Here is a 26,151-nt window from a genome sequence, read left to right as displayed (position 1 = left end):
CTACTGAGTAAGTGCTAGAAAGTAAAGATTAATATTACATCAGTACAGCTGAATGAATGGTGCTGACACATTCTGGAAAATTAAGCACACTGCATATGCTTAGACTACACAATCCAAGTTCAGCGCAGTGATAGCTGTAGGCAAAAATATCAACAACAATTTGCATTTATATAGCACCTTTAGTAGTAAAACATCCCAAGGGGCTTCACAGCAGTAGTGGAAAGATGGAAAAGTAAGTATCTGGCAACATGGGGTGGAGGGAAAGCTTCCTGGGCTTGGCAGCACTGGTTTGTATATTTTTAATAGATCTCTGTAAATATTGAATTGTTTTTCAAGCTGGTTCCTGGAAAAATACCATTCTTCTTAAATGTATATAAGTATTGCAGTTACATACATAAGGATATCTTCCACTGTCTTTCTAGAATAATGAACATATACCTGCTTTAAACAAATTTATTTTATTTTCTAGCAGAAAAAAGTCAGAATTTTTTGCAGCTCTCAGAAAGTGGGTGGAAGTAGCAGGACTTGCAACAACATTGTTTATAAATGGTTAGTCTTCATAAGAACTTAAGAAATAGGAGGAATAGGCCATTCAGCCCTTCAAGCCTGCTCCTCCATTCAATAAGATCATGGCTGATCTTCTACCTCAACTCCACCTTCCCGCACTATCCCCATATCACTCAAGTCCCTTAGTATCCAAAAATCTATCAATCTCCGTCTTGAATATACTCAACGACTGAGCACCCACAGCTCTCTGGTGTAGAGAATTGCAAAGATTCACAACCTGAGTGAAGAAATTTCTCATCTCAGTCCTAAATGATCAATCCCTTATTCTGAGATTGTGACCCCTAGCTCGACTCCCCAGCCAGAGGAAACATCCTCCCAGCATCTACCCTGTCAAGCCCCTTAAGGATTTTATGTTTCAATGAGATCACTGCTCATTCTTCTAAACTCTAGGGAATATAGGCCTAGTCTACTCAATCTCTCCTCATAGGACAATCCCCTTATCCCAGGAATCAGGCTAGTGAACCTTTGTTGCACTCCCTCTAAGGCAAGTATGTCCTTCCTTAGCTATGGAGACCAAAACTGTACACACTACTCCAGGTGTGGTCTCACCAAGGCCCTATGTAATTGTAGTAAGACTTCTTTACTCATACTCTAATCCCTTTGTAATAAAGGTTAACATACCATTTGTTTGCTGTTCCTGCATGTTAGCTTTCAGTGATTTGTGTACAAGGACACCCAGGTCCCTCTGAACACCAACATTTCTTTGCTTTTCTATTTTTCCTACCAAAGTGTGTAACTTCACACTGCCATGTTCTTGCCCACTTGCTTAACGTCTATAACCCTTTGCAGCCTCCTCACAACTTACTTTCCCACCTAACTTTGTATCATCAGCAACTTGGATACATTACACTTGGCCCTCTCAACCAAGTCATTAACATAGACTGTAAATAGCTGAGGCCTATGCACTGATCCTTGCGGTACCCCACTAATTAGCCTGCAACCCAAAAATGACCAGTTTATGCCTATTTTCTGTCCGTTAACCACTCCTTAAACTATGCTAGTATATTACCCCATCCCATGAGCCCTAATTTTGTGTAATAACCTCGTGTGGCACAATGCCTTTTGAAAATCTAAATACACTACATCCACTGGTTCGTCTGCCCTACTAGTTACCTCAAAAAACACTATTTCCCTTTCATAAATCAGTGTTGACTCTGCCCAATCATATGATTTTCTAAATGCCCTACTACCATGTCCCTAATAGATTCTAGAATTTTCCCTACGATTGATATCAGGCTAACTGGCCTACAGTTCTGTCTTCTCGATCCCTCCTTTCTTGAATAGCAGGGTTAAGTTTACTGCCTTCAAATCCATGGGGACCATTCTAGAATCTAGGGAATTCTGGAAGAACAAAATCAATGCATCTACTATCTCTGTAGCCACTTTTTAAAACACTAGGATATAGGTCATCAGGATTTGTCGACTTTTAGTCCCATTAATTTCTCCACGTCTATTATACATAGGATTGTGTTGCACAATTTTTTAAAAAGTTGAAAGAATTACCATGAAAAATACCAATGCACATCCATTACTTACACAATGGGTAATAGCATCAAGTCCATCACTAAAACAATAGTACAGAAGACATGTATGAAAATGTGGTGTTGCTTTTATCATTTTTTTTAAATTCAAGGTGAGGAAAGGAAATGGAGCTCTTCCCATATCAGACATCCAATCCAGTGTTAGAATAAAGCTCTAGTTTGGCCCAATATGCTTTAGATCTAACCTTACACAAGTACCCCTACAATAGTGATTCTTTGTACTCCAAGTCCAATACCAGCAATCCTATAATACATGTCGACAAGGAACTGGATTGAGCCTGTCCAAACTCATTGCACACAGAACCCAGATAGATACTTTCATCAAATGTTTAATCATAATGCATTAGGCTAGTTATTCCTTTAGTTTAGAACAGAGTATCAAAAGTAAATTTGTCTCTACAGATAAAGGTTGCATCTTCACATGGGAATGATTTGTATTATATTATTGCTCGTTGCCTCCAGACTTGACTATTCCAATGCTCTCCTGGCCAGCCTCCCCTCTTCCACCCTCCATACACCTCAGCTCATCCAGAACTCTACTGCCTGTATCCTAACTTACACCAAGTCCTGTTCATCCGGCACCCCTGTGCTCGGTGGCCTACACTGGCCCCCAGTTCAGCAATTCTCAAACCTGGTGTCCAAATCTCTAACGTTAATTCTCCAGCCCTACAACCTTCAGAACTCTGCGTTCCTCCAATGCTGACCTCTTGTGCATCCCTGATTACCTTCGCCCCACCATTGGCAGCTCGAATTCCCTCCCTAAACCTCTCCATCTTCCGAGAAGACTCTGTAAAACCTAGCTCTTGGACCAAGCTGTGTCACCTGTCTTAATTTCTCCTGATGCAGCAGTCACATTTTCTGATAATGCTCCTGTGAAGCGCCTTGTGATGTTTTACAGCATTAAAGGCACTATATAAATGCAAGTTGTTGTTTGCGCTTGTATATGATTTCTTGCTTCTCACAATCCATGTTCCACACCCAATTTAAATGTTTTTGGGAACAAGATCAGCCCATTTCTATAACCTAGAAATCCACAAAGTCCACACTTAAACCATGTATTTTATTGATTTTTTTTTTTTTTTTTTTAAATTCACCATTACACAGATACAGCTATGAACAGTCTGTACAATCCTACACAGAACCTGTACTGAAATAGAAACTGTATGCCTCCAATACATGTAATTAAATGTTAATACCATAATTCTAAAGTTCCAGTGACTTTTCAGCATGATGTTTTTGAAAACAGAATGTCAGTAACTATGGGACAGAAGCATCAACCAAATATGTATAACACTCCGGTTATGCACCCATGGTGGTCAGTTTTCAGTGCAGGCAACTTCACCTATTCACACTGCTGACAAGTCACACTATAAACCCCCAAAACTATCTTACTGAACCCGTTCACAGCAGTTTCACAAAAGAAAAAAGAAATCCAAGAAACACCATCACAGATTATAGCCAAGACAACATTGCCACAGATTAAGAGGGAAATCCGTGACTAAAGCAGGTTTTATTAGGCAAAGTTATCTATTAAAATTTCAACAATGGGCACACAAGTTACCTAACATTTAGGTTAACATACAAATGCTTCTAAAATCTTTTCAAAGAAAATGCCAAAATTAAAACTTTTTTCCCTTAAATGTCCAGGACAGCCAGGATAACAAACTGTCCCCACCCTTGCCTATGGAATGTTACATTATATCTAGATTAAAAAGTGACTTCCAAAGCCTTCAAACTCACTAACGTAACTCAATAGTGTGTTTGTGGATTTCATGGTAAAATCCCTGTAACATCCAAGTACACAATTCTTTTTTCCTTTAATATAAAAAATTAACATTTACAGACATTAACATCTTTAGATGTAAAATGGGGGGGGGGGGGGGGAAGAACAGGTATAGATGTGCTGGGATTCCCTCCTATTTCAAAATGTGATGCCTATTATTGAACTACTAAAACCTTGCATTTACAAAATAGTTGATAAAAATATTCCTCTGAATTGTACAAGAGGTACATCGACCAATGATAAAGGGGCAAGACAGATGTTATTCTGACTTGGTTTCGTTCTCTCCAGCAGCGGGTGCCTGCAAAATATAAATTTGTATTAGTATCCAAAATAAATAAAAAATCACATGATCATTTTGATTAACTTATTTACCTCATTATTTTTCCGTTCACCATTTTCTGAGGGTACCGAATCATCAATGGCTTCTTGATTAGCCTGTGGGGGGGCTGTTTTTGCTGCTCTGGCCTTGGCTTTTTTCTACAGAAGAAAATCAGTTCAATGGTATGTTTCAGAAAAAAGTTTCAGAATTTAAAATAAAAAACTAAAAAACTCACTTGTGCAGCCATTTTCTTTTTTGGGGTTTCATTGGGTGGTTTTGTATGTCTCTGTGAAGGCAAATATAAAAGTTACCATTTTAAGAAAAAAAAACTCGAATTATTATGAAGTATACATTTGCTTTACACCTTACCTTCCTCAATTGCATGTAACTTGTTGGTGGGGACTATAAAAAGAAAAAATATATTTAGTAAGTTTATAACACAAAAATACACATCCTCCCCAGAAGCTGACATTCTGCACTTAATCCTTTTAAGTATTTCACATGCACTTCAACAGAAAACACTGCAACTAAACTCAGCATCTTAAAAGCTGACAACACAGGAGGAATTGCAGAAATTAAACTGGGGCCCAACAAGGGTTGATTCTGAGCTCTCACTTTCCTGATAACAGGGCATTAATGCTGTACACGTGCAAGAAATGCAGTTCAACTTCACTTTAGCTGAAACAAACTGACAGCAATCTACATTTTCAGTAGTGGTGCAGTACTGTAAGGAGGGGACAATCACATTGTTTTGACATGGAGCTGCATTTCGAACTAGGTTTAATAATGTTCATAAAGGGCTAGATGGTTAAGATATCTCTTTACCAATTTTATTTATGGTGTGCAGGTAATGAGCTGTTTTTCCATTTAATGTTCTAAAACACATCAGACCTGTTGCACAACTGCAGTAGAAAACAGAAGACTTTTGTAGTTCTTAGCTCAAACTACCAAACGACTGGGCTAAAACTGTACAATAATTTAATACCGCATCAACGTCAGTGAGGAAGAGAGAGGGGGGGGGGAAAGGACAGAAAGCCTTCAGGACAAGGACGGTACTGCTGAGTGTTTGCAAACAGTGCAAGATCTAGGAAACAGACGCGTAGAGGGGGAGGATGCAGAGCGCAGCAAGGGACGTAATGCAAATCCTTCCCGCCTATTTGTAACCTGCTGGACGAACTTCAGAACTCCGTGTTGCATTCTCTCCCCTCCAAATGGTTACAGAACATTCGAGATTCTGAATGGAGCTGGCAATTTGCAGAGTGGAGCAGCGACAGTCGAGAAGAAACATGGCTCTTACCCCACCTCCCCTCCCCCCTTTGTCTGCGGGAAAAGCCCGCCTAAAAAAAAAGGTGTGGAAAAAAGATTTTTTAAAAAACCATTTGCAATTTTTTTTGGGGGGGTTGCGGGGTTCAATAATACGACACCTTCGTTTTTAAGACATTTACTGAAAAGGATTTGACCTTGCACAAAAAAGTAATTAGGTGGCAGATAGTGGGTCTCCATTCATGGAAGCGCATTCTTTTTCTAGCCTGCTTCTGCAATGGGATTTCTCCAGTTTAAAAAAACACAAAATTCGATTTTTTTTTACTCCGCCACAACAGGATGTTTTTCTAAAAAAAATCCAGTGTATTATTTAAATCAAATTGCTTGATCCAACATTACATAATTTTGGATACAATTACACGTTTAAAAAAAAAATCAAACATGCAAATAATCGTATACCCTTTTTAATCCACTTATACCCCTTCCTCATAAAATTTTAAAACACGACTTACCCCCTTCTTCGGCATTTTTAAAAAATATAAAATGGAAAACTAAAATTAGGTAGAGGATAGCAAAAAAAAAGCTAGAATGCAAAGAGATTGCTCTCCTCAAACATCAACTTATGCAGAGCCCGAATCCTATTCAACTACCTTGTTACAATACAACTATGGAACGTTAATACTGCCAAACCAACTAGTTCCAACCAGATTCCTGCCTTTACTGAGTGTTGCCGAAGCCGCTGATGTATCTCGGGCGCCGATTGGCCGAGGCTGCTCATTATCTTGTATTCAAACCATAACCGGTGATCCGATTGGTCCGCCACAGCTGTCAATCACCCCCGTCCTCGCGCCCCGTTTCAAGTTTGGTTGCGGCGGACGTGCAGCGATGGTGAGGACCTTGCTGATTGGAGCTGTCCTCTCACATGGTTTTTTTGCCGCTTAACAAAGGCACTATGAAATGCATTTGTTTCTCTTTTTTATATATATATAATAAAGCGTTTATTTCCATCGTGCGTGCATTAAATCAATTGCATTTCCATCCATCTGTGCGTTTATTTTTCACTGTGTCTTTCCGCAAACATATTGAAAAAGACAGGTCCCTTAAATTGGGGTTTAATTTAGAGGAATGGCTGCAGCTTGACTCCATTTACCGCTGTTGTCGTGGTCTTTTGGGGTGGGGTTATGATAGAGAAACTTCAACATGGCGGAGAGCTGTGCGTTGTTGTTAGTGCTTGGCTCAGTTTTGCTATGCAGTCTGTTCAAGATGTTGCTTCCGACCCTTTCCTCACTTGTGAGTATCCATTTGCAAGCCTAGACCAGCAATAGCGGTTAAAGTCTAAGCATTAGACGGTCACCGGGATGGTTAATACAATACGTGACCATTTCAAATGATAATGTCAGCCCCTTTTTGTACAAATATTGCAGTGAAAAAAAATACTTGGTTAGCAGCGGAAAACGTAGTAAAGTTTTGGAAAGGGTATCCTGATATTTTATAGTTTGCCGTCCTATGCAAAAATAATCGAATGCATTCCAAGCAAAACCCCTCATTAGAGATCAGTTTTCTTGAGTAGCATTAAGTGACTGGTCATTTATACTTGTACACATATAAATAGAGGCAGAGTTATTTAGAATGAGTAAAATCTAAAGAGAAAGGTGTTCTATTAACCAAAATGAGTGATTCTTGTGATCTTATTAAATGTAGTTTCAAACGTGTGTGTGTGTGTGTGTGTGTGTGTGTGGGGGGGGGGTGGTGTTGGTTTGGGTAGGTGAGGAGCTGCCAATAGAAATGTATATTTTATGTAGAGGTATGTCTTTACTTTCTGTAGACTGAAGCTTTGATTATATAACTCATTTTCATTATGGGTGTATTCTGTCGAGAGTACCATGGTGGCTTCTTGCCTTGTTTATTTTGTAGATTGAGAAAGTTGAATAAAGCTCATCACAAAGACTGAAGTACAAAATTTAGATTTCTCTCTTAAATACCCAATATCAGGTGGTAAGCACGAAGTAAATATCTAATTCTTTAATAAAAGGTAATGTGTTAAACTGATGAACTAACAATTTTAGAAATTAAAACTTTAAATTGAGGGTGTTGTTGTAATGTCATAATGAAAATGTTTTGCCAGTTTAGTTTTAATCTATTGTATGACTTCAGAATATTGATTAAATGAATATTTTGAACATTGTCGCAGGAAAGCACAGATTGGAGCTGGTGTACACTTCAGAAAACAATTTCTGAAAATGTCCAAAGTAAAAGGGAGTCTGATGGCAATGTTATGCTTATTTAAAATTGATATTGGTTTTAAATTGGGTGATTCAAATGTATCTAGTGATTGTAGCTCATTTGACAAGTGAAAATTTCTGCCAAAGTGAAGAGCAAGTTCAGTAGTTTAAAAAAAAAAGTGAAATAACGATTGTAACCAAACCTTTTCAAAAGAAAAGGTTGACCTGAGTTTGTATTACTTCAGCTATTATCATGATCAAAATTATTTAAGTGGGAGGGTAACCAACCCTCCCACCACCCCCCAAAAAAATTCAATATTGGCACAGATGCTATGGGCTGGATGGTGGCCTGTAAGTTTCTAATTTCTATGAAATTAGGGCTTAAAACTATAACTTGTCATAACTTATTTTTTTGTTGGAAAAGCAATGTATGAAAGGAAAACTGCTGTAACTAAGAGAAAAAAATAGACTAACATTTTTGGGTGGAGACTTTCCAGAATTAAAAAAACACATCTTGTAGGAAAAAGGGTGTCAAAAATTGCATGGGGAGTATTTTCCCCTGAACATGTTGACACACATAGTGGTATGCATTGTTGTCACCTAAACTTTGTGCATGCCACTGCTTGAATTTAATTGGGGAACAGCATAAGATGCAGCAGTAACATAAAATAACAGTCTGCAAGTACCTGAAAGTACAGAGCGCTCCCAAGATTCCTGGCAGTAATTTTGGGACAAGGATCAAATTCCAGGTATCTGTTAACTTCATTCAGAGAGAACATTTTTAAGCTATTTATTACTGCATTTTAAAAATAAATGCTTGTGTGGCAGAAATATGTGATCATCTAGGAGTTTTTTTTCTGAAGAAAATGGCATAACAGGAAGTACTTCTGTTTTAGCTTCAAAATATATAGATTCATGGCAAAATGTACAAGCCTGCCTTGGTGGTGGCAATTAGCAGTATGCAGTACTGTATATTGGCATCTAGGAAAGGAAAGGACAAGTGCCACCATACTCATGGTGACATTGACTGGGAGGCATAGAAACATAGAAGATAGGAGCAGGAGTAAGCCATTCAGCCCCTCGAGCCTGCTCCACCATTCAATGCGATCATGGCTGATCATCCAAATTCAGTATCCTGTCCCTGCTTTCTCCCCATATCCCTTGATCCCCTTAGCCTTAAGAAATATATCTAACTCCTTCTTGAATATATTTAATGAATTGGCCTCAACTGTCTTCTGTGGTAGAGAATTCCACAGGTTCACCACGCTCTGGGTGAAGAAATTCCTCCTCATCTCAGTCCTAAATGGTTTACCCCTTATCCTTAGACTGTGACCCCTGGTTCTGGATTCCCCTGCCATCGGGAACAGCCTTCCTGCATCTAGTCTGTCTAGTCCTGTTAGAATTTTATAAGTTTCAATGAGATCCCCTCATCTAAACTCTAGCGAATATAAGCCTAATTGACCCAATCTCTCTTCATACTTCATTCCTGCCATCCCAGGTATCAGTCTGGTGAATCTTTGCTGCATTCCCTCCATGGCAAGAACATCCTTCCTCCGATAAGGCGACCAAAACTGCACACACTACCAATGCCCTGTACAACTGCAGCAAGACATCCTTGCTCCTGTACTCGAATCCTCTCGCTATGAAGGCCAGCATACCATTTGCCGCCTTAACCGCCTGCTACACCTGCATGCTAGATGGAGCACGCGGTGTCCGCCGGCACGCTTGAGTACTTCTGCGACCGGTGGGCGCCGCGGGGACTGGAGTGCGTTATCAACCCGGACAACCAAATTTTAATTTGATTTGTTAAGGTTTATTTAAAGTTTGATTAATTTACAGACAATTTGTTTTTCGGTCCTATCAAAAGAGTACACCTGCATGCTTACCTTCAGCGACTGGTGCACAAGGACACCCAAGTCTCGTTGTACTTCCCCTTTTCCCAATCTATTGCCATTTAGATAATCTGCCTTCCTGTTTTTGCAACCAAAGTGGATAACCTCGCATTTATCCACATTATACTGCATCTGCCATGCATCTGCCCAATCGCCCAACCTGTCCAAATCATACTGGAGTTTCTCTGCATCCTCCTCACAGCACACATGCCCACCCAGCTTTGAGTCGTCTGCAAACTTGGAGATATTACATCTAGCTCCCTCGTCTAGATCATTAATATACATTGTGAACTTGCTGCCATTTGTTGTAATATGTCGGTGTCTCCAGTGGCTGCAGCTCTGGACTCAAAGTTAATGTTTCTCTAAAGAGGTGAACATTTTTCAAATTTATGTTTTCATATTGCAGAAGGAAGTAGTTTGGGGAAAAAAAATAGAATGCTCCTAAATTCTTTTAAGAATGTAAGATTATTAAAGGATCTTAACATTGTTTTGGAAGAATACACATTCCTCCAGAAGATACTTGACAAATAGGCTATTGTAGACTGCTTTTTTGACTGATCCACCATGATGGATCTACTTGTGAGCCAACTGCATCCCTTCAGTTTTTCCATGTACTAGTCGGTAACTGCCTTTAGACTGCAGGCATGCCCAAACATTCAGTTGCTCAGCCTAACTATATGTTGGAAATTGAGGCTTGAAAGGGTCACAGGAATGCTACTGTACTGGAGATTTAAAAGAATTTAACCGCCAGTTTCACATTTTAATCAAAACATCACAATACTGATGAATGCTGCTGTCAAGAGTCTATGGAATTACATTTTTTGATAGCTGGTAATTATTTTCATATGGCATAGCAAAACTTGTTCGGTTGACATTTAGTGTCTTGAGAAATTCAACCAATGGCAGCAAGTACTGTGACATTTTAATCCGGTGACCAAATTCTAATAACAACTGTACCAAAGCAGCTGTGTGGATGCTACCAGGTAATGTAAAATAACCAGTTTAAAACTTTCTAGTGTCAGCTGAGTGATTAAAGGATCTGTTGCTTGATGCTGTATTTTACCAGAGAAATGATTAATGACCACTAAGGTACTGTGTATTCAAAGTGCTCATTGCATTATGTGTACAGCCTAATTTATTTTGTTTTCCTAAAGCAGAACATTAGAGGACAACTGTTGGAATAACTCTGTTTATGTATCCAGAAGGAGAAAAAGTCATTGAGGCCATACTTGGTGGCTCCATCCTTTGGCTGATTTCATGCCTGTGGAACAACCAGTCCTTCAACCAGAGACCTGTAGCCAATTCAGGAGTCTTAAAATTCCTCTCTGATCCCACAAAGACAACTCCCAGGAGGTGTCAGACGTTTCTACTATTTTCCAGAACTATTTACTCTTCCCTTCTGTATGCTGTGATCACCTCATTTTCCAGAAACACACCTGATGCCTTCTTGAAAGACTGTCCTGATGGTCATCTCTCCACAGAATAGAATATAGAATTGATTTGGGGGGATGGGGTGAAAAAGATTACTCACTTTTTTTAAGAAGTGTACTGTATTCACATTTTTGAAATGATAGATAGTTAAGATGTGAATGAGCTAGTTACAATGTTATAGAATAGTACAGCACAGAAGGATAGTACAGCACAGAAGGAAGCCAATCAGCCCATCGAGTGTGTGCTGGCTCTTTCAAAGAGCAACCCAGTTAGTCCTGCTCTTTCCCCATATCCTTGCAATTTTTTTTCTCCAAATATTTATCCATTTACATTTTTGAAAGCTACATTTAATCTGTTTCCACCACCCTATCAGACAGTGCATTATAAATCTTAACCACGCATTGCATAAAAACATTTTTCCTTATTTTGCCCCTGGAACACCTTGTATCTATGCCCTCTGGTTATTGACTCTTCAGCCATTGGGAACAGTTTCTCTTTACTCTATCTAAACCGTTCATGGTTTTAAACACCTATCAAATCTGCTCTAAGGAGAACAATCCTAGCTTCTCTAGTCTATCCACGTAACTAATCCCTCATCCCTGGAACAATTCTAGTAAATCTCTTCAATACCCTCTGCAAAGCCTTCACGTCCTTCCTAAAGTGTGGTGCCCAGAATTGGACTTGCACTCCAGCTGGGGCAGAACTAGTGTTTTATATAGGTTTAGCATAACTTCCTGGCTTTTGTACTTTATGCCTATATTTATAAAGCCCACAATCCCATATGCTTTACTAACTGCTTTGTTAACCTGTCCTGCCACCTTCAGAGATTTGTGCACCAACACCCCCTGGTCTCTCTCTTCTTGCACCCCTTTAAAATTGTACCATTTAGCTTGTATTGTCTCCCCTAATTCTTCCTTCCAAAAATATCACCACAGACTTTTCTGCATTAAATTTCATCTGCCACGTGTCTGCTCATTCTACCAGCCTGTCTATGTCCTCCTGATGTCTTACTATCTTCCTTACTGTTTACTGCACTTCCAAGTTTCCGGTCATCTGCAAATTTGAACCTTGTTTCCCTAAAACCTATAAAAATAAGCAATTTGGTAATCTATCTCGGCAATCGAAAAACATGTCGCACTCATTAGGACGTCTTTGATCCTTTTCTAGTTGTGAGCGGGAGATAAAACTCTGACACGGGCAGTCTGATTTTTGAAACCGAATGCTGTAAGGCAGTTGGGCAGCAAAGGCTGCAGGAACATTGGAATGCAGGAGTGTAGATGCAATTCATTAATTTTGTTTGTCAAGCCAAATGACCTGCTGAGGTGGGAAAGGGTAACATTTGTTATTTTGTGTTACTAATCGGTGATCTGTGGTGTTGCACACAGGTAGTCGAGACCAATTTGAATATTTCAGGTCAAGCGAGGTTAGAGGGTGGGGCTTAATCTATCCAATGGAAGGGAGGGAGAGAGAGAGAAGGAGGAAACCGATAGGAAGAGAGGGATGAGAAAGGGAATACTGGGGAAGGGGCATTCACATCAGCAGGGCAGGGGGGACTGAGGCATAAAACAGCCAATTATTTGGGGGGGGGGTGGGGGAGAGGAAATACAGCCAGTGTAGAGGGTTTCTCCGGATAGGTAATACAGGTAGGGGCTATTGTAAAATGGGGAATGGAATGGGGCAGGTGTAGCCTGTGAAGGGAAATCTTTCTCCATTCTCAATTGTCTGGACACTTCTTACTTTGAAAACTCATGGATTCTTGATAGTGTAATTTCTGCATAAAATGCTTCAGATTTCTGTGTGTTGAGTTGAGTGAGGGCCTATCATGTAATGTTAGTTCTGGCCTGAATTTCAATCCTCAGTCAGGTAGCACTACACTAAAGAGCGCCACCTACAGGTCTGATACCTTTTTAGACTTCTTGGACCACTCATCATTTTCAATATTCGATTATACACTCGCCACTTTCAATATTTAGATTATGTAAAGATATGTTTCACTGATTTAACTAAGTGAATCTGATTATTACTGCAGCTCAGTATGCTCACTTGCTTTGAAATAATACAGCTCAAAGCCCTGTCTCATCAAGACACAAATATCTGGTTTGAGTTACAAGGGGGTACAGTACTATTGTTATACAATACCATAACCCAAGAGTGCAAGATGTAGGGCAGTGTAAACCAACACCCATAAAAGTAAGGTGCTCAGATCACTTACAGGAGCGACTGATACCACTGAACCGGAGAAGGTATTAATGACAGACCCTATTTGTAATAGATTGCCAGAATTTGGTCTCTACAACCTCCTCTAGAATCTTGTTCCACAGGTTGATCACCCTCTGGGGAAAAGTAAAACTTTTGGACATCTCCCAACCATGCCTTCTGCTTCCTCATCTGGTATGAATGGCCCCTAGTTTTACACACTATTTACTTCTATAATGCCCATGTATTTAAGAAATACTTAGAACGCATTGCAGTCTAAGTCTCCCTAGTGAGTACAACAGGGAGCGAGTACAGACCCAAGTCTATCTTTATAGCTCCATGATCGCAGGACAGGCATCATCCTTATTTGCCCTTCTTTACCGGAGTCGCAGTGTACTTCCTGAGGTGGGGAGACCAAAACTAGACTCAGTATTCCAAATGTGGTAATACCAAAACTTATACAGTTGACTTGTCTTATTTGCATTAAAAAAAAATTGCTTAATTCAAATTATTGGAGAATTCAATGTAAATAACATGTTGGAATGAGTGCTGAAAAAATTCAGATAACTTGAATGAAGAGGAGGAGCCTATATAATTTTATAGTTGTGGCCCTAGTTTTGTATTAAATCACATTACAGCCCAGAACCCTATTTGATTTGGCTGTGTTCTTCTGACACTGAGCTTGTAACCTTAAGGCAGTAGTGGACACTCTCAGATTGTCGTTTACCATTAACCAACATTCACTCGTTATGTGCCAAGCCTTTATTATGCATGCCTTTGTGCATTACTGCAGATTGTCTGTCTATATTGAATGAAATTTGCCAGTCTTGGGGCCCACTTCCCCAATCTATCCGAATCCATTTGCAGTCTCGTTTTCTCTTCCAAATTTCTGAAGCTGCCACAAAATTTCATGTTATCTTCAATTTTAGTTTAATCTTTAATCAGTCCTGAACCTTAGGACACTGCAACTACAGCTTGCATTTATATAGTGCCTTTAGTATAAAAAAAGTAACAAGGTGCTTCACATAAGCATAATCAGCCAAAACTCACCTGAGCTGAAAGATATTAAGAAGGGTGACTCAAAGTTTGGTCAAAGAAATGGTTTTTAAGGCTGGTCTCAAAGCAGGACAGGGAGCTAGAGAGGTTTAGGGAGGGATTTCCAGAGCTTGGGGCTGAGACGGCTAAATGCATAACCTTCAGTGGTGAGGCAAAGGGAATTCGGGATACACAGTATATCAGAGTTGGACGAATGCAGAGCTTTAGGAGGGATGTAGGGCTAGAGAAGGTTACAGAGTTGGGAAGGGGCAAGGCCATGAAGGCATTTGAACACAATGATGAGGTTTTTAAACTTGAGGTGTTGGGGAACCGGGAGCTCATGTATTTATCACACGGGTGATTGGTGAGTGGGACTCGGTGTGGGTTATGATTCAGGCAGCAGTTTTGGATGAGTTGATTTATGGAGGATGGGAGTGCGGCCAGGACAGCATAGGAGTGGTCGAGCCTGGAGGTAACAAAGGCATGGATGAGGGTTTTTGCAGCAGATGAGCTGAGGTGGGGAGGTTGTTATGGAGGTGGATGCAGGCAGGCTTTATGATGGACAGGTTATGGGGTTGAGTACTCAGTTCAGGTCAAATAGGACACCGAGGTTGCAAACAGTCTGGTTCCACCTGAAACAGTGACTGGGGAGAGGGATGGAATCAGTTGCATCGGTACAGATGTGATGGGAGCCAAAGACAATGGCATTGGTCTTCCAGAGTCACTATTCTGGAGCATGGATAAATGAATGTGAAGAATGGTGGACCGTACCATAAGATTCCAAGTTAATTATCAGAACCTAAATGATCTGACATAGCTGGTGCCTACTGTATGCCTCATGAACGAGATCCTTAAAATACTAGGGTGCCATGAATCTGGCAACTTCAGACCTGACCAAATGTTATTGGCAGGTGTCAGTAAGCACAAAGGCACAGTCATTCTGCGTTTGCTATGCTATCGGGGCTATATGTATTTACACTCGTTCCTTTCAGAATGAAGAAGACATCTGCCACATTCCAGCGGCTGGTGGATTCAGCTCTGACGAGGGTTGGGGATTATATAGTAGCATACATTGATGACATTGCCATATTTGGTTGTATATGCCTCTCTGGTACTGTCCTGTCTTGTGCAAAGCAGGGTTGATGTTTTGAAGCCAGAAGATGTAACATTGATATAGCTGAGGTATTGTGCTTGGGTCAGCATGTGGGTTAGGGAATGCAAACAGACGAGCATGGATGCCGTTGTGCTTTGGGCTGGTCCCAGGAAATGGGTATGGGCATTCCTCTGATTGGAATCAAGCTACAGGAAACTCTCGATTTACCGGCACCTAAATAACCGGAAATCTCGGTTAACCGGCAAAATTCAGGAGTAGGTTCAGGTAAGTTTTACTTCATATTGTACTTGCCTTCCTCAATCTGTTGCTGTGCAAGGGTGTGGCTGCAGCTGTTGCTAAGCTACAGAGACGCTTGGAACTTGTGGCCATTGTTCTGCACCTGTTGCTAAGCAACAGGGTTTGTTGCTTTATACGGAGCTCTCGGCTCTCCGTATCTTTTGCTATAGCTCTCGGTTATCCGGAATTTTTGATGAACCGGCGCCACGTCGGTCCCGTCGGTGCCGGATAAAAAAAGAGTTTCCTGTACCTGCCCTAAAAGCCAAATCCCATACCTTATGATATCTGCTAAGGCAGAAAGTGATTTTGGTAGTTGAAACATATCCTGTGTACAGACTTGTCCTGATTATTCCCAAGCTTTCACAGTCTACTGCAACATATTGGACAGATGTGCATTAGTGTTTTACTGAGCCAGGTAAATGACCTTGAAGAGGAACACCCAGTTAATGCAATTAAAGAATATTGAATTGTCGTCTGACTACTGCAGAAGCTACAACCTTTACTTATACGCCACTGCATTTGCTCGTATTCTGAGCATAATCCTTAGAGTGGCAACAGTCAACTCATGACAAAATGTGCACCTGCTGTGATAGAGCATTGCCCTTCAAGGAGATAATGAGATTAACATTAATAATAATAATCAACTTTATTGTCATTGTTAGTGCACAAGTGCAGTACAACGAAATGTAGGCTTGCGGCTCCCGAGAGTGTACATTTAGATTAAGACATTTAAACATTCAACATTCATTTGGCTTGTAATACATTAACATAAACATAATAAAGTGCATTGGCAGATGTGCAGGCTTTAGAGTTTATTTGTGGAGTTCAGTAGGATGACAGCCCTGGGAAAGAAGCTGTTCCTAAATCTGGTCGTACGGGTGCGAATGCATCTGTAGCGTCTCCCAGATGCCAGGAGGGCGAACAGACTGTGGCTGGGGTGGGTAGGGTCTTTGATGATGGTCCGTGACCTCCGTAAACAGCGTTTCTGGTATATGTGCTCTATGGTCGGTAGCTGGGTGCCGATAATGCGTTGGGCAGTTTTGACTACCCGCTGCAGGGCTTTCCGGTCATAGTAGCTACAGCTGCCATACCATACTGTGATACAGTTCATCAGGATGCTCTCTATTGTGCAGCGGTAAAAGTTAGAGAGGACCAGGGGTGACAGGTTACATCCCTTCAGCCTCCTTAGGGGATATAGGCGCTGCTGGGCCGCCTTCACCAGAGAGGAGGTATTGAGGGACTAGGAGAGGTCTTCCGTGATGTGGACTCCGAGGAACTTAAAGCTGTCCACCCTTTCCACCACAGCCCCATTGATGTGGATGGGGGTGTGACTTCCGCCTTTAGACTTCCTGAAGTCCACAATGATTTCTTTGGTTTTCTTGATGTTAAGGGCCAGGTTGTTATCGGCGCACCACTTCACGAGATGCTGGACCTCCTCCCTGTAGGCTGACTCATCGTTGTTGGTGATCTGGCCTACCACCGTGGTATCATCCGCAAACTTGATGATGGTGTTGGAACCATGAACAGCCACACAGTCGTGGGTGAAGAGGGAGTAGAGGAGGGTGCTCAGCACACATCCTTGTGGGGCCCCCGTGTTCAGGGTCAGGGCGGGTGGGGGGGAGGTGTGGTTACCTAATTTGACAGACTGGGGTCTGTTTGTTCGGAAGTCCAGGGTCCAGTTGCAGAGGGGAAGTGTTCAGGCCAAGAGTGTGGAGTTTGGTGGCCAGCTTGTTGGGGACGATAGTGTTGAATGCTGAGCTGTAGTCTATGAACAGCATTCTGATGTAGGTCTCTTTACCATCTAAGTGATTCAGTGCAGAGTGTAGAGCAGTTGTGATTGCATCCTCCGTTGATCTGTTTGCACGATAGGCAAACTGGTGTTGGTCGAGAGAGGCGGGAACACTGGCTTTGATGTGAGCCAGGACCAGTCTCTCTCAACACTTCATTATGATGGGTGTGAGTCCGACAGGTCGATAGTCGTTCAGACACGTCACAGCCGTTTGCTTTGGCACAGGAATAATGGTAGCGGTCTTGAAGCATGTAGGGACTACTGCCTGGGCCAACGACAGATTGAAGATGGCGGTGAAGACATCAGCCAGCTGATCAGCACATTCCTTGAGTACCTGTCCAGGGATGCTATCAGGTCCAGCAGCCTTATGTGTGTTCACTCCGCGTAGAACACCCCTTACGTCGGAGGTCGACAGAGTGAGCGCCTGGTCTTCCGGGGGTGGCAAGGCTTTGGTAGCCGGCTCCCTGTTGTCCCTGTCAAAGCGAGCGTAGAAGTTGTTAAGCTCCTCCGGAAGGGAGGCATCGCTGACGGGGGGGCTGGTGTTTTTACTCTTGTAGTCAGTGATGGACTGGATGCCTTGCCACATGCGCCGGGGGTCCGAGTTGTGGGAATGATCCTCTATCCGCAGTGTCTGTTTCCTTTTGGCAGTCCTGATACCCTTTTTTAGGTTGGTCTTAGCTGCACTGTAAGCCGCCGTGTCGCCAGATTTAAATGCTGTGTCGCTTGCTTTCAACAGCGAGCGGACCTCCCCGTTCATCCAGGGTTTCTGGTTGGGGTATGTCCTGATATTTTTATGGGACGTGACGACCTCGATGCAACTGTTAATGTAGAATAGTACTGTGGATGTGTATTCCTCAATGGAGCATGTTTGCCCATAATGACAATCAGTGCGTTCGAAGCAATCCTGAAGCTCCGAGACTGCCCCCTCTGGCCATACTTTCACTGATCTCACTGATGATTTCACTCTTTTTTGATGAGCGGTTTGTATGCCGGGGCTAGAAACAGGGAGAGGTGGTCAGACTTCCCAAGGTGGGGGCAGGGAATGGCCTTCTAAGCATCTACAATGCTCGTGTAGACTTGATCCAGTGTGTTCTCCCCTCTTGTTGGGCAGGAAACATTCTGGTGGAATATCTGGAGTAGAGATTTTAGGTTTATGTGATTGAAGTCCCCCGCGACAATAAAAGCTCCGTCTGGGTGCGCAGTTTGTTGTTCGCTGATGGCCCTGTAGAGGTCCTTCAGTGCTAGTTTGACATTAGCGTGTGGTGGGATGTAGACCGCAGTGATGATAACAGCCGTGAATTCCCGAGGCAGGTAGAAGGGTCTGCACCTTGCCATGAGGAATTCCAAATCAGCCGAACAGGATCTATCGATTATGTCCGTGTTAGTGCACCAGGCATTGTTAGTGTAAATGCACAAACCGCCTCCCTTGCTCTTACCGGAGTCTGCAGTTCTGTCGGCGCGGAAGACCGTGCGTCCTTCTAGCTGGATGGTGGTGTTAGGGATGCCGTTGTTCAACCAGGTCTCTGTGAAGATCATGGCACAGCATTCCTTTGTCCTTTTCCGTGAGGAGAGATCAAGTTTGATCTCATCCATTTTTTTTTCCAGCGACCTGACGTTGGCCAGGAAAATACTTGGGAGGGAGGGTTTGTGTGGGGCCCTCTTCAGCCTATTTTGGATTCCGGCCCTCTTACCCCGCTTCTGCTTGCGTTCTCTGCGCGGTTTGCGCCGACTTCCGGCTGGGGAAGGACGCCACGCTGGTCCCGGGGATCGGGCGATGTCGGGAGGCAGATCGACGGCGCCGAATGTGAGCCGCACGCAGTCGGCCCCGATATCGAGGAGCGTCTGCCGGCTGTACAGTAGGTCTGCCCTCAATTCCCGTATCAGCAGAGTCCAGAAGAGACTCAGAAAGAGGGTGAAAACGCTCAGTCTCGGGAGAGACAAAGCCGCTGCGTCCATGTGCGCCGCCATTTCGTGGTTTCCCAAAACAGGAACAGTGGCATGTAGTTATGTTAGAAATAAATAAGGTTTCAGTTATTATGTCTTGTTGCAGCTTCGCCAGTATCAAATTTAAAAAGGGGGACAGTAATGTGACAAACGTGAAGCCTTTTTGCCTACTTTTACTTTGGTGTTTGCTCATTTAACTCAATCATGATGCATTTTGGAAGGAAGAATGAGGAGAGGCAATATAAACTAAATGGTATCATTTTTAAAGGGGATGCAGGAACAGAGACCTGGGGGTTCACATACACACATACTTGAAAATGGCAGGAAAAGTCTAAGACTGTTTTTAAAAAAAAAAACTTAAGGGATCTTGGGCTTTATTTACAAGGATGTTACCAGGACTGATAGAGGCAGGAACCCTCAACATTCAAGAAGCATTTGGATGAGCACTTGAAATGCCATAGCTTACAAGGCTATGGACCAAGTGCTGGAAAATGGGATTAGATTGGACAGGGCTTGATGGACGGCGCAGGCACGATGGGCCGAAGGGCCTCTTTCTGTGCTGTATAACTCTATGACTGGAGAATTTTAGCTATGAGGATAGGCTGGGGTTATTTTCTTTGGTACAGAGGAGGCTGAGAGGAGACTTAATTGAGGGGTATAAAATTATGAGGGGCCTAGATAGAGTGGATAGTAAGCACCTATTTCCCCTAGCAGAGAGGTCAATGACCAGGGGGCATAGCTTTAAAGTAATTGGTAGAAGGAGTTGAGGGGTCTGGAACTCCCTGCCTGAAAGGGTGGTAGAGGCAGAAACCCTCATCACATTTAAAAAGTACTTGGATATGCACCTGAAAATGGCAAGGCTACGGACCAAGAGCTGAAAAGTGGGATTAGGCTGGATAGCTCTTTCAATCGGTGCAGACATGATGGGCCAAATGGCTTTCTATGCCGTAAATTTCTATGATTATAAATCGAGGCATAGAGTACAAAAGCGAGGAAGTTATGGTGAACTTTATAAATCACTGGTTAGGCCTCAGCTGGAGTATTGTGTCCCATCCTGGGCACCGCACTTTAGGAAGGATGTCCGCTTACCAGCTGGAGGCACCACCTCCAATGGTGGGGTGAGGGGGAAGGGGGAATGAACAAATGGCTAGAGTCAGAGGAACAAAGTTTGGTGGCGAGTTGTGGGGCTGGAGGAGGTTACAGTCATGAGAGGGATAATCCCATGAAGGCATTTAAACTCCTCTGTGGTAAAAAGAACCAAAAACAATGCATTTTTAACCTCCTGGTGACTGAATTTAACTCCAACGCACATTAATGAATGAAAATGTAATTTCACTGGCTGTAAGAGTCATAGAGTTCGATTTCATTCCAGTTCTTGGTAGGTTCACATCAACAGAGCAAAATATCTGTCCAGAATTTGGCACAAATGAGACTAAATTGGAAGTGTTGCTCTTTGGGGCCAGAATAATAATGGTGCAGGAAATGCAAAGATCTCGCTGATTCGGGCACACCTTTCTGTGGTTGGAATGAGTACATTGTTCAGCAAAGTAGAAGGTGATGTAATATAGAAAACTGTATCATTCCCTCGTGCTGATCCGTTTCACGTTGATGACCAAAAATGGCCACAGAAGTGGGACAATCTGATAGATTAATAGAAGCATGGAGCTTGTGGCAGCAGGAATCTCGTTTCTTTGAGATTTTATTTCAGGCAAGGTTTACTATATTGGTACAAAACATTTTCATGGGCTGTTCTTTCTATATTGTGCACTGTTTCTAGCTGTTTTTGTGGGAAGAGGGAGAGATGGTAGCACAGTTAGATACCTCCAGGCAAATGGAATCCTTTGCAGTAAACAGAATACAAAAGCACGGGAGTATTGTTGAACTTTAGGCAACAGTTGGAATATTGTGTACGCTATTATAGGAGTGGAAAAGATGTGTAGATTCACTAGGATGTTAATGGAGATCAGAATTTGGTAATGCAGCGAGATTTGAGAAGTTGGGTTTTGTTCATAGTGCTGCAAAGATTGAGGGGTGGTATACTAACTCAGACCTTCAAGTCTTACACAGGTAAATTGTGATTGTTTCCATTGGTTGAGATGCTAACAAAAGGGCATGAATTTAAGATGTCACATTTGTAAAAACTTCCCTACAGAGTTTTTTCTTATTCGTTCCTGGGATGTGGGCATTGCTGGCAAAGCCAGCATTTATTGCCCATCCCTAATTGCTGACCTCTTGTTACCACAATATTTATGTGACTGGTCCAGTTAAGTTTCTGGTCAATGGTGACCCCCCAGGATGGTGGGGGATTTGGCTATTGTAATGCCGTTGAATGTCAAGGGGCGGAGGTTAAACTCTTACTTGTTGGAGATAGTCATTGCCTGGCACTTGTGTGGTGCAACTGTTACACTTGCCACTTATCAGCCCAAGCCTGAACGTTGTCCAGGTCTTGCTGCATGCAGACATGGACTGCTTCATTATCTGAGGAGTTGCAAATGGAACTGAACACTGTGCAGTCATCAGTGAACATCCCCAGTTCTGACCTTTTATGATGGAGGGAAGGTCATTGACGAAGCAGCTGACGATGGTTGAGCCTAGGACATTGCCCTGAGGAACTCCTGCAGCGATGTCGTGGGGTTGTGATGATTGATAGCCAACAACCACAACCATCTTCCTTTGTGCTAGGTATGACTCCAGCCAGTGGAGAAATTTCCCCTTGATTTCCATTGACTCCAGTTTTACTAGGGCTCCTTGATGCCACACTCGGCCACGTGCTGCCTTGATGTCAAGGGTAGTCTCATCTCACCTCACCTCTGGGATTCAGCTCCTTTGTCCATGTTTGGACCAAGGCTGTCATGAGGTCTGGAGCCGAGTGGTTCTGGTGGAACTCAAACTGAGCATCAGTGAGCAGGTTATTGGTGAGTAAGTGCCGCTTGATAGCACTGTCGACGACACCTTCCATCACTTTGATGCTGATTGAGAGTAGACTGATGGGGTAGTAATTGGCTGGATTGGATTGGTCCTGCTTTTTGTGGACAGGGCATACCTGGGCAGTTTTCCACATTGTTGGATAGATGCCAGTGTTGTAGCTGTACTGCAATAGCTTGGTTCGAGGCGCGGCTAGTTCTGGAGTACAAGTCTTCAGCACGACTGCTGGAATGTTGTCGGGGCCCATAGCCTTTGCTGTATCCAGTGCGCTCAGCCGTTTTTTGATATCACGTGAAGTAAATTGAATTGGCTGAAGACTGGCTGCTGTGATGGTAGGGATCTTGGGAGGAGGCCGATATGAATCATCCACTCGGCACTTCTGGCTGAAGATGGTTGCAAATGCTTCAGCCTTCTCTTTTACACTCGTGTGCTGGGCTCCGCCATCATTGAGGATAGGGATATTCATGGAGCCGCCTCCTCCCGTTAGTTGTTTAATGGCCCACCACCATTCACGACTGGATGTGGCCGAACTGTAGAGCTTTGATCTGATCCGTTGATTGTGGGATTGCTTAGTCCTGTCTATAGCATGCTGCTTCCACAGTTTAGCAAGCATGTAGTCCTGTGTTGCAGCTTCCCCAGGTTGGCACCTCATTTTTAGGTACGCCTGGTGCTGCTCCTGGCATGCTCTTTTGCACTCCTTATTGAACCAGGGTTGGTCCCCTGGCTTGATGGTAATGGTAGAGTGAGAGATATGCCGGGCCATGAGGTTACGGATTACGGTGGAATACAATGCTGCTGCTGCTGATGGCTCACAGCACCTCATGGATGCCCAGTTTTGAGCTGCTAGATCTGCTCTGAATCTATCCCATTTAGCATGATGGTAGTGGCACACAACACGATGGAGGGTGTCCTCGGTGTGAAGACGGGACTCTCCACAATGACTGTGTGTTGGTCACTGCTACCAGTGCTGTCATGGACAGATGTATCTGCAACAGGTAGATTGGTGAGGACGAGGTCATGTAGGTTTTTCCCTCGTGTTGGTTCTCTCACTACCTGCCGCAGGCCCAGTCTGGCAGCTATGTCTTTCAGGGCTTGGTCAGTAGTGGTGCTACTGAGCCACTCTTGGTGATGGACATTGAAGTCCCCCACCCAGTGTACATTCTGTGCCCTTGCTACTCTGTGCTTCTTCCAAGTGGTGTTCAACATGAAATACTGATTCATCAGCTGAGGGAGGGCGGTAGGTGGTAATCGGCAGGAGGCTTCCTTGCCCATGCTTGACCTGAAGCCATGAGACTTTATGGGGTCTGGAGTCAAAGTTGAGGACTCCCAGGGCCACTCCTTTCTGACTGTATACTACTGTGCCACCACCTCTGGTAGGTCTATCCTGCCGGTGGGACAGGGCATACCCAGGGATGATGATGGAGGATTCTGGGGCATTGGCTGAAAGATATGATTGTGAGTAGGACCATGTCAGGCTGTTAATTAACTAGTCTGTGGGACAGCTCTCCTAATTTTAGCACAAGTCCCCAGATGTTCGTGAGGAGGACGTTGCTGGGCTGGTTGTGCCTTTGTCGTGTCCGTAGCCGATGCTGGGTGGCCTATCCGGTTTTATTCCAGAGTGAGCTTAGAATGTGCAATTCACTGCCTCAAACTGTTGAAGCTGTGTCTGTAAGTCCTTTTTTCCCCAAGAACAAAATTGGCGGCGGTATGAGCAGCGGAAGTATTTAGAACAGCGGGAGACCAGGCAGTGCGGACCTAATTGGAGGCGGTATCAGCGACGGCCGAACCTTCGACGATTTCCAAAAAACAAGGAGTGACGTCACAGGACAGCAGGTAGGTGATTGGTTGGTGAGTATTAAGGTCTTTTTCTCTCTAACCTAGGACAGTGGTTTAAACTAGGTGCAGGAAGCTACAAAGTAATGTATTAAATTTATAGCTTGACTAGTTAAAAAATTAATATAACTAAATCGTTCAATAAAGACTAACTAAATAAATAAAATAAGGCTAGACTAAGATATGGCAGGGTAGGTTGTGTGTCTGGACTGCAGTATGTGGGAGTTTGTGGGCAGTGAGACTGTCTGAAGCAAACACATCTGCTGGAGATGTCTCCATCTCGAATCTCTCCGGCTCAGAGTCATTGAGCTGGATGTGAGTTGGAGGAACTCCGACACATAAGGGAGAGGGAGGAATTTCTGGACAGTTTTATCCAGAATGCAGTCACACCCCAGAGGAAAGCACAGGTTCAGGAAAGGGAGGGTGTGACTGCTAGGGAGCCAGGTAGCTGGATTTAGGAGAGGTTGAGAAGGAGGTCCCGCAGACACCGGTCCTGTCCAACAGGTACGATATACTCGCTACCTGTGAGGACAAGGTGAAAGACTGCGGGGAGGACAGCCACAATGTAGACCAAGGCACTGTGGCTCAGAAGGCTGCCCAAGGGTGGGAAGAGCAGAATAGAAATGTGATAGTGCTAGGGGACTCTATAATTAGGGGGATAGATAGAGTCCTCGGCAGCCAAGAACAAGAATCCCGACGGGTGTATTGCCTATCTGGTGCCAGGGTAAGTGATATCTCCCGGCAGCTGGAGAGGAACTTTGAAAGGGAGGGGGTAAATCCAGTTGTTGGAGCAAACAACATAGGTAGGAACAGGGAGGAGATCCTGCTGAGGGAGTATCGGGAGTTAGGCCCTAAATTAAAAAGCAGGACCTTGAGGGTAATAATCTCTGGATTATTGCCCGAGCCACGTGCAAATTGGCATAGAAGCAGACAAATCAAGAGAATTAATACATGGCTAAAAGGCTGGTGTGGGAAAGAGGAGTTCCTTTTCATGGGACACTGGCACCAGTTCTGGGACAGGAAGGAGCTGCACTGATGGGACTGGCTCCACCTGAACCGGGATGGGACCTGTGTCCTAGCGGAAAGGGTAAATAGGGAGGTGGCAAAGGCTTTAAACTGGTAAGATGAGGGAAGGGATCCACAAAAAATGTAACCAGCCTAATTATAAACAAAACCGGAAAAGAGAGCCTAGGGGAACTGGAGGCAATCATGTGTTGCGAGGAACCAGACATAGTAGGGATTAATGAGACATGGCTGCAGAAAAATCTGGACTGAGAATTAAACGTTGCAGGGTATAACATATTTAGGAAAGATAGAGAGGGAAAAAGTGGAGGTGGAGTAGCTGTACTTATTAGGGATAACATAATGGCAGTAGAAAAAAGTGATGCAGCTATCAGCAAGACAAAAATAGAATCCACATGGATAGAGATAAAAGATAATGGATCAATCACACTGATAGGTATAGTCTACAGACCACCTAATAGTGGAAGGGAGGTGGAGGAAGAAATATGCAGACAAATTAGTAAAAAACATAGAATAATAATCATGGGGGACTTCAACTACCCCGGTATTAATTGGACAGAAGAAGTAAAGGGGATAAGGGAATGGAGGTAAAAGGGATAAGGGAATGGAGTTCCTAAAATATGTACAGGACTCCTTTCTAGCCCAATATGTAAAATGCCCAACAAGGGAGGATTCACTATTGGATCTAGTAATGGGGAATGAACCAGAGCAGATAAGAGAAGTAAAAATAGGGGAACATCTAGGCAATAGTGACCATAATATAATGCGCTTTATGATAATTGAGAAGGACATAAGTATGACGAAAACCAGGGTAATAGATTGGAGAAAAGCTGATTTTTGAGGGGCTGAAAATAGAACTTGGGGAAAATAAAATGGGCAACAATATTGGCAAACAACGATGTAGAACAGCAATGGGAAACATTTAAAATGGTGTTCAACAGAATGCAGGAACAATATATTCCGCTAAAAGGAAAGAACAAACTAAACACTAATGAGAT

The 26,151-nt window shown here is 43.1% G+C and overlaps 1 protein-coding gene and 1 long non-coding RNA gene across 2 annotated transcripts in view; one reads left to right on the top strand and one right to left on the bottom strand.

Moving 5' to 3' along the window:
- Positions 1-3,154: 3,154 nt before the first annotated feature.
- Positions 3,155-6,191, bottom strand: LOC147107824 (uncharacterized). The gene is made up of 5 exons (XR_015080891.1): positions 5,986-6,191; positions 4,580-4,612; positions 4,446-4,496; positions 4,264-4,368; positions 3,155-4,189 (listed from the first exon to the last, which is right to left on the bottom strand). It is a non-coding gene; the product is annotated as an uncharacterized LOC147107824 (long non-coding RNA).
- A 343-nt stretch (positions 6,192-6,534) lies between these two features.
- The window catches only part of get1 (guided entry of tail-anchored proteins factor 1), a 65,168-nt gene continuing 45,551 nt past the window's right edge, over positions 6,535-26,151 (top strand). The window contains exon 1 of the mRNA XM_086007163.1: positions 6,535-6,763. Coding sequence (XP_085863289.1) covers positions 6,674-6,763 — 90 coding nt within the window. The 5' untranslated portion in view covers positions 6,535-6,673. The remainder of the gene's footprint in view (positions 6,764-26,151) is intronic.

This window comes from Somniosus microcephalus, chromosome 14 (assembly GCF_052327205.1).
Source record: "Somniosus microcephalus isolate GS21.2 chromosome 14, FLI_Smic_1.0, whole genome shotgun sequence".
NCBI lineage: Eukaryota > Metazoa > Chordata > Chondrichthyes > Squaliformes > Somniosidae > Somniosus > Somniosus microcephalus.
This window is presented reverse-complemented; position numbering and strand designations above follow the sequence as displayed.